Source organism: Hippichthys cyanospilos, chromosome 8 (genome assembly GCF_059441005.1).
Source record: "Hippichthys cyanospilos isolate Australia breed blue-spotted pipefish chromosome 8, RoL_Hcya_1.0, whole genome shotgun sequence".
NCBI lineage: Eukaryota > Metazoa > Chordata > Actinopteri > Syngnathiformes > Syngnathidae > Hippichthys > Hippichthys cyanospilos.
The window spans coordinates 16,619,919-16,628,444 of NC_142376.1; the positions used below are offsets into that span (position 1 = coordinate 16,619,919).

An 8,526-nucleotide genomic window follows, 5' to 3' on the forward strand; every position below is an offset into this window, starting at 1 on the left:
CACATTAAAAATCTATACAATTGGCTGGAAAAGTGTGTAAATTGTTGCCGTCTGTTTGCATTTCACTGTCCCAATTTTCTTTCTTTGCCATATGTGGTTTAGAAAAGTGGATTTGTGGTGTAAAATTCACAATGAATTGTTAATGTCCAAACACAATATTCAGTAGTTAATGCACATAGTTGTTGTAATTAATTTTAGATTTAAAATGAATATTAATGAATGGATATCAAATTGAAGATTGCACAACATTAGTACATTTGTTGCTAATGTCTGAAATTATAAGAGGATATGAATGTGATCTGAGCAGGGGAATGTAGATCAGTGCTTTGTGGGAAATAACAGACATTCTAGGCCTACAGCAGCATTACTGAGGGATGATGCTGGACAAGCCCGAGCCAGTTTGAGCTCAAAGCTTTCAATCATGCAAACACACTTGTCAAATGACACAGTTCATCTCTTAAATAATCTGCTACCTCCTTGTTTGAGTGGAAAGAGCTTTTTTGATCCATTTCCAATTCCAATGAAGAAAAAATTGGCTCAATAAAAGGTTAACACATCAGGGTAGGAGATAAATGCACACAAAGAACCAATGTGGTAAGCTGTTTTTATATTGGCTACATATTGTAAAATATGAGAGCTACATAATTAAGTGTGTTTTTGTCCATTGGCTGACTTGAGTAGACATGTCTCATACAAGGATTGGAATATTCACAAAAGTTCTCAGAACCAAGCTAGATTATGGAATTTACAAGTTAAGAAGTCATATACGAGATACCTGTACATCTGACAAATCTCGAGATCTGTACCATGATTTCCAGACTATAAAATGCTACACATTGAAACTTGCATCTTAAAAAATGACAAAGTTGATTTATGGATTTATTTTTATTTTTTACACTTTTTAAAGACTTATGTCCACTGTGATGTCATGTTCAATTGAGTCAGAATTTAGAGCTCACGACACTGTAATGGCAGATTTGGTCCTCCGAGTGCTTTCTTGCCTCATGTGGGCAAAAAAAGAAAAAAAACATGTTGGGTTAATATCATGTTGGCATGGTTACAGATAACATTCATTCTATGTCAGCCTGGTAACAGCCTCTGCCTTGCTGAGTTTGACAGCCGAACTCAGTAAGTCATTAACATTTTGATTCAGAAATGCAAATTATTGTATTTTCTTAGTAGTTGGGAAACAACATGTGCCTTCCAGGCACAGATATTTTTGTTGCCTTAAATGGAGGAAAGTGGAGGGAGGGATCCTTGTTTATGAAACAACGAGACATGCATCTTTCCTTCCCCTTTGCCATCTGCACCCATTCACATGGGCACCTCTCAATTGCGTTTTTGCATGTGTACTTTTCTTCAGACCATACTCTTAAATATTACATTGTCGATTGAGTATCTGTAGCGTTAGCTGCACTAGTTCAGAGAGCTATGACCGCTTCATGACACCCAGCAGATGTTCTGTCAGTCCTCCACCCGCCACCCCCCTTTTTGGAAGACCAAGTGAATCATCCCATTGGCTCTTGTCCCCAAGGGTCCACATGTATCATCTTTGCTCTTTCCAGTCTGGAAAAAAAAAATGCAGCTGGCGTCCCCCTCTGCTTTCTTCATTGCATTATTTCATTTGTGGCCAGTTGGCATTTGAAATTATTCCCACTACCTTGCCCCTATTTTCATTTTCCTGCCCCAGGAATGCTCTCCACTTGATGCTCAGACAGCAAATACAGAGCCTCCTTTTCCAGAATGTCACATCCGAGTGAGACTCAGACCGAGCCGAGACAGAACTTCTATGAGAACGGCAGGCATGTGTTCAGAAGAGGTGGAACAGCGTTAAAGAGGAAGCCATGATTCTTTCTAAGCCGATAAAGTATGTGAGAAAAAGTATTGTGTCACCTACAGGAACTGGAAATTGAGTTCAGTCGCAGGACACTTAGTCCAGACCAGACTGATGCCTCAAAATGTCTGATCTGAAAAATTCACTCTAATGTCCCAACAGTAGTAGGAGTGTTTTGAGAAGATTCCATGATGTAAGCAATGCACCCATTTGTTTGTTGCTGTTATGATTAACAAGACTACTGTAAACATTAGCTACAGTGGTCGTTTCAATCACGCTGCTGAACCAGCAATTTTAGAAAACAAAAAACAAAAACAAAAAAACTCACCATGTTCAATGAATGTCAAGTCAAATTTATGTATATAGCCCTTAATCAAAAGAGTCTCAAAGGGCTTAACAAATCCACAACGGCATTCCTTGCACTAGGTTCCCAAAAGGGCAAGGAAAAACTTTAAAAAAATAATATCTGGGGCAAAAGATCAAACCTTGAGAAGGTTCCACTAGTGGAATGAAGTCATTTAATCCTCAGTCAGCAAACAACTCTCACATCTTGCTTGTATACAGTATCCAATTCTCCTGCCTGACGCTCCGGCCGATCCGTGTACCCATTTCCGTGTACCCATTTAGAACAGCTCCGGAAACCCAACACTGACCTAGTAAGCGCCGGGAGGCACACTGATCATGTGTATGGGATCATGTAACCATTCAAGACAACTAGCTCTGAGGTGTTTGTCCTTGTCTTTTCATTCTGTCTTGACATCGCTATAGGCAGGTGTAATTTTGCCAAAGATAAATTAATTCATACTCTCGGAGTAGGAATTAGTTGACGGTGCCTAATTTGTGTATGAAGAGCGCATGTGCCACGCCCAAGGCCAATCGCCATATGCGTTGTTGGCTCACGTTCCTTGCACACAGAGCACCAAAATTATCTAACTATTTGGATATCAATGGTCTAGAAAAACGGCCCCACATACTAGGCGGCAATGGTAAAATACCAAGCGCCAGCGTTGACTGAACGCCGATGGCACCTCATGTGCTCCTGGCTAATTACCAGAGAAACTGAAAAACGGTCAAGTGAAGAATCAACAGATTATCTTAGATGTTCATTCAACCTTCATGTCCGGGGCTATGTTCATACTGTAGAGCATGTTGGCTTTAAATGACCGCAGAAACTGACAAATGGTCAATTTAAGAATCAATAGATTATTTTAGATGATCATTTTCCTTCTTAACAGATGCTGTGCTCACACTGTAGTCTGTTGCCCAATTCATATTTTACTGGTAAATCTGATTTTTTTTATCTGTTTACATTATAAAAACATATCGCTAGCCTTGAATGGAATTCTCGGATCTCCAAACTCTTAATTTTTCAGGTAACCTAAAACGTGTTTGTTCACCCATTATCTTTGCTTTGTGAAAGTGAGCAAGCAATTTACAACACTTTAGATTGGTCAAAAAAAAATTAAAATCACATATACATGTATGGGCTGACCAATAGTGTAAATGATTGAAAAATATGGCACATTGTGTTCATGGGATAGGTTCCCCAGGTCTCAGTACCTGACATGGCAATTTCAAGCTATTTTGTGTTATGCACATATATGCTATCTAATGCATAGATGCTATAGTGCTTCTCATGTCTTTCTGTGATGTAGCACATGTCTCATAGATGACTTACGGCGTCGTCTCCCGTCTCTCATGTGCATGTTGATTTCCGTCTGTACAGAACATTCTGTTACTTTGGTCATAGTCTGTGCTCTCCGTGTGCTCATTTAAATCATCCGTGAGGATGAACATTGCATTTTATTCATTCAAAAGCTCACTTAACGGACACTTTGTATGATTCCAATTGACAGCATTTAACACTATTTGCTGACACTTTTGGCAATATTTGAATAGAAGCCATCATAAAATTAAACCCACATTTGTTCCTACTTTGAACTATGTGTATGTAGTATGTTTTTCCCCAGGTGTCTAGGAAGCTTGCCCAGCAATAACTTAGATTGTGTAATGTCGATGACACGTCTTGCAGCTTTTTACTTTGATTTATGGCTTAGAGGGAGAGTTCAGTATAACTATTAAAAATGCTGCAACTTCCTCTCATATCTAAGGCTGTGTCTTGACAATATAAAAGACCACTTCTTGTAAAACCCTCTCAAAAGGGAAAAACAAATTTCACAAGTCACCATAACTCTATAAACATTAATCTGGCACTGTCATAACTTATTACATAATGATTTATGACCCCGCTGGTAAATTTTTCATGCAAGATCGTATCAATGTAAACTGTTCTTTTTTTGTAAGCTAAAAATCCTGGGAAGTCACACAGTTGGAAGGCAAGCTTTACCCTCACATCTACATTGAAACAGTGCTTGAAAAAAAAAAGGGTCTGATCTGTGACCCTTAAAAGCCAGTCGTCGTCAGCTTTGCTCAAGTTAGTCTCAGTGAACAAAGGTCGGGGGTGCTTAGATGGAATGTGTCTGATTACAGATGCTTGCTGCAAATGTACAAAGGTAAAACAATCTCAACACTTTAGTTTATGCTTCAACGCCATAGGTAACATGTCAGACCTGTTGCTGTTCTTGCTAATGAAGCTGCTTGCTGACCCTTTCAACTCCTGAGCGTATACTGCAGCAGCCAGGGGCAGAGGCGATTCAGGATTAAGGTCAATGAACAGGAAGTCACGGTGAAAAAGTAAAAAAAAATAGTGAAATGCTTTCTTAGATCAGTTATTTAGTGGTGGGCCGTCAGGGCCAGCAAGGCATTCTCTGCTGGCCTAACATAACCTGACATCATTATCATAACTTTAATAAACTATAATAATTATAATAACCATAATGAAAGTCAATTTCATTTTAAATTTATTTTTACTAAATAAATATACTTATTTTTATATATAAAATGATAGTCTTATTATATCCATTTGGTTACGTTCCTGCCAGTGTGGTAGTTTTAAGTTGGAGTTTTTAGCCAATTCAGGTAACTTGCGTTGCTTGGCAGTATGAAATCTAACTGTACCCAGGCAGGGGCTTGGGCATTTGCCGCAAAAGTTGCAGGCTTCTGCGCAACTTCTGGATATGTGAGTGGCCGTATACTTAATAGACAGTTGTAATAGCCAATCGAGTCATAAGATCGCCATCTAGAGGCCTCACAAATCACATACTATGCTCAGCAACCAAGCTGTTGGTTTGTGGCTTGGTTGGTCTACGTTAAAGACGTAGAACGTGGGCGTGGGAACGTATTTTGTCCACTACTTCCAATCAGCGCACTATAAGTGGCCATTTTTCTGGTCAGGGCATGAGCTCGTCTTCTCTGTTTTACTGGCTGGGCAAACAGGGCCGTTCACTGGACTTTTCTGGGGTGCTAAACCTGGCAAACACTTCTGCTGTGAATGCCTTTTTTTTTTGCAAGGGATCAATTTGGTGTTTGGAGCAACACTGGATTTTCAAACTTTAAAAGTAACATGGGTGATTTGAGACTAACTGTTTTGGCAAATACAGAACGAGACACACTAATTGACACTACACTAGACACTAGAACACTAGATATTTAGCAAACTCTACAATATTTCTGCCTTTACCCATCAAGACTTCAATTTGGGATTTCTGTAAGTACACTTTCAAGCCAAAGAAATGAGAATTGTGTCAATATCTCATTTATGGACCAAGCTGTCATTTGTGTTCATAAACTGGTCAATTACAGGTGTACTAGTTGTTTGCTCAGCACTGAAATACAGTTGGGTATGACATTAGAATCCTCCTCAGACTGCTGCTGGCTACAGCAGCATTACTCGCTGAAGATTTGTGTACGTCAAAGCGCGTTAAAATGTGCATGAGAAATATGGTGGTCTGTTGTTGAGCTAAATGTGTTTCCTATCACTAATTGGCAGATACTGTCGTTCCCCCCCACATTCCGACTGTTCACGTGTTTGAAAAGATGCTCTACTGCAGACCATACTTGACATTTAACTAAAGGGAAACTTTAACCCCTGATTGGAATACACAACATTTATACTCATGATCGGGCCACAAGTCTCACCATAGAGCGTTACGATTAAAATTTTGAGAAAATAAGTATCAAAATTGACTGCAATGATTAGCAAGGTGTGAAAGTTAAATATTTTAAGTGATTTAATGAATGTACCACAAAACTATTAAACATTCATATCCAAGTTTTCCATTTTAGGATATTACTTGACTACGGGTCAATTAAATTTGTTTTGTTGTGACTAGTGCTGGAAAAGTAAATTCTGTAAAATATATCATCGTATTCTATATAATGCACTTGTCAAATTGCTGCTTTCACTCAGTGCTGAGATGAAAGTTGATCTGCTGACTGTTAGAAATGAGGTAATGCTTCCTTTTACAAAGAAACATCGCTGTGATTGCATAAACATGTGCTTGTGTGAGTGTGTGTGTGCGCATGTGCCTCATCTGTATCTTGTGTGGGTTCTGTGTGTGTTTACACGTGTGCAAGCTTCTAGCAAAACTGCAGATTTTTCCATAGCATCTTGTTATGATGTACTATAGTAATTGAATAGGGACATGGGAATGTGTACCATTTTTTCTGCACCAGAATGACTTGTATTACCAATATATAATTTTACAGTTGACGAGCGGTGAGTTTTGGACCTGAGCCTTCACCGAGTACCACTCCCCACCCCCTTGTCGTCAGTTATTGCCAGGCAGCACATTGAGATGGGCAACAATTTGCGCTTACTTTTGCACAACAATTTGCATTTACTTTTGCACAACAATTTGCACTTACTTTTACGCCACTGACTTAACGTGTGAAGTGAACCCACACTACGTGCACTAACATCGGGTGATTTACAGTGTTCAACTTCAAATTTTCTCGCAAGAGTTGAACAGTTTACCTTCTTATTATCTAATAACGTCATAAAAGGCATAGTATTTTGGTACGCACCCTTTCTTTCATTAAAATCTTCCTGTTGTCCTTCTTGTCTCTTCAATATTAGCAGCACATTGTCTGTGTGCACACAGCCAGCCTGCTTCAGTAAACAAACAAATATCCTCAGATTAAGAATACTTGAAGATTAAGAATGATTAAGATTAAGATTAGATTAAGAAAAGATTAAGATTAAGAATACAGGAAGATTTCTTTCATTAAAATCTTCCTGTTGTCCTTCTTGTCGCTTCAATATTAGCAGCACATTGTCTGTGTGCACACAGCCAGCCTGCTTCAGTAAACAAACAAATATCCTCAGATTAAGAATACTTGGGATGTGCATTCTTAGCTGAAAGGCCAGAGGAAAACTAATTGAAAGAGCTTGCTTTGTCCTTGTGGTTTGTCTCTCCATCTAGAAAGAGGGCGATGAACTTTTGCTTCTCAATTAGCTTGTTTGTTCGCCATAAGTTGAGCTACATTCACATGTTCTTTTCTTATTTGTCAAATAAAGGATGACAAAAAAAATGTCCTCTGGCAGGCCCTGGAAAATATAAATGGAAAAACAGTGATTCCTTGCTACTCCAGGCCTCTCCTATCACACCCTCAATGCATTGCAGTTTTTCCCCTTTCCCGGGGCATTTTTGGTCCCCATTAACCGTAAAAAAAAAGAGGGGTTACTGTATGATTGTTTCAACATCTTAAGGAAAAAGTTAAATAATAAGAATGATAATTAAAAAAAGGTGGCTCGTGGCGCAGTGAATAGCATGTCTGCCTCACAGGCACCTGAGTTCAAATCCACCTCGCTCTGCTTTCCCGTGTGGCGTTTGCATGTTCCTCCGGTTTCCTCCCACATTCCAAAAACATGCATGGCAGGGGAATTGGTTTGTTCATCTCTGTGTGCCCTGCGATTGGCTGACAACCAGTTCTGAAGCCAGTTAGGATAGGCACCAGCAAGCCCGAGACCCTTGTGAGAATAAGCGGCTCTAGAAATGGATGGATGATAATAAAAATAATAATAATAATAATGGTGTTCATAAGAAATTACACAATAATAATGAAAAATTAAACAATTTCACTAATAATAATAATTATAATAAGAATATATTGATAATAATTAATAATAATCTATCTATATTTGAATGGGGCCTACAAAATTGAGTCTGAAGGCCTTTGGAATGTAATGCTAGCCTAGCAACAACACACAGAAGCTGAAGTCTGATCAGACAGAAAAATTATAATAATGACCCATTTAAAAAAAAAAAAAAAAAAAATTGGGCTGCCCAAGCAAGTCCTACACAAATAAATAAGGGCGAAAAAAACTTGTTGGAAAAACATTTCTACAATACTCTATGCATTTTTACAAAGTTTATTCCTTCAATGATGGCACACCACTGATCTTGACACAAAGTGCTTTCTTCCCCTTTAGCCAATACGTAATCTGTTATTCTACTTAAATATCAATATGATAAAGTTTCTGATGTATTTTTCTGCAGCTTCTGACTGGGACTCTGGATGGGAAGATAAGCCTCTTTGACCCCAGCAGCGGACACCGTCTATCTCGTGACATCAACTCAGCTGCACATAGCATGTCTAATTCACCTTTGTAATCATGGGATGTTTCTGCAAGGTCCACAGAAGTCCATCCTGGCTGGTGTGTATTTAAAAAATGCTGATGAATGAATGTTCGTTCGATGTAATGTGGTCCCATACGCAGTGGACATGAAAAAAATTAACAACCCTGTTCAAATGTCAGGTTATTGTGATGTATAAAATAAATGACACCT

At 38.7% G+C, this 8,526-nt stretch overlaps 1 protein-coding gene across 3 annotated transcripts in view; it reads left to right on the forward strand.

The window, feature by feature from the left end:
- The window catches only part of wdr27 (WD repeat domain 27), a 34,948-nt gene extending 26,422 nt beyond the window's left edge, over positions 1 to 8,526 (forward strand). For all 3 annotated transcript variants that reach the window (XM_088421603.1, XM_088421605.1, XM_088421604.1), the window contains one exon: positions 8,236 to 8,526. In XM_088421603.1, coding sequence (XP_088277729.1) covers positions 8,236 to 8,349 — 114 coding nt within the window. In that variant the 3' untranslated portion in view covers positions 8,350 to 8,526. The remainder of the gene's footprint in view (positions 1 to 8,235) is intronic.